The sequence below is a fragment of the Eimeria mitis genome, genomic scaffold (assembly GCF_000499745.2).
Source record: "Eimeria mitis Houghton genomic scaffold, Emh_scaff599, whole genome shotgun sequence".
NCBI lineage: Eukaryota > Apicomplexa > Conoidasida > Eucoccidiorida > Eimeriidae > Eimeria > Eimeria mitis.
The window spans coordinates 11,410-12,012 of NW_013574217.1; the positions used below are offsets into that span (position 1 = coordinate 11,410).

The window sequence follows — 603 nt, forward strand, 5'->3', positions numbered from 1 at the left end:
CAGCAGCAGCAGCAGCAGCAAGAAGCTGACATTGTGAAGGTGAGAGACAGAGAAGCGATCCAAATGCTGCTGTCTCTGTGCTGCTGCTGGGGTGTACAGACAGCCCCCAAGCAGAAGGAGAAAGCAAACGAAGACAAGGAGGAGACACAGGAAACCCTTCTGTGTCTGCTGCTGCTGCTTCTGCTGCTGCTGCTGCTGCTGCTGCTGCTGCTGCAGCAGCAGAATCCTCCTCGGGCTGCGTGCTGTCGCTGTCGCAGGTGCTTGCGGGGGTCTTGAGGCAGCAGACAGCTTCAGGGGGCAGCAGCAAGTCAAGTTGCTTCAGTCCCTGCTGCTGCTGCTGCTGCTGCTCCTGCTGCTGCTGCTGCTGCTGCTGCTGGTGTATGTCTTCCTGCTGCAGCTGCTGCAGCAAGAAGGGAGCGTCATTGTGCTGTATTTCGTTTTGTATTATTTGCTGCTCCTCTATCCACTGCAGCTGCAGGTGTACTTGCTGTTGTTGCTGCTGCTGCAGCAGCAGCAGTTGCTGCTGCTGCTGCTGCTGCTGCTGCAGCTGCTGCTGTGGGTATGGTCTGGGTGAGTTTGTGCTGCTGCTGCTCTGGGGTGTCT

The 603-nt window shown here is 57.5% G+C and overlaps 1 protein-coding gene across 1 annotated transcript in view; it reads right to left on the minus strand.

Annotated features, from left to right (window-relative positions):
* The window catches only part of EMH_0017340 (uncharacterized protein), a gene marked incomplete at both ends in the record, with an annotated part of 5,750 nt that overhangs the window by 4,147 nt on the left and 1,000 nt on the right, over positions 1–603 (minus strand). The window contains one exon of the mRNA XM_013500872.1: positions 31–601. Coding sequence (XP_013356326.1) covers positions 31–601 — 571 coding nt within the window. The remainder of the gene's footprint in view (positions 1–30; positions 602–603) is intronic.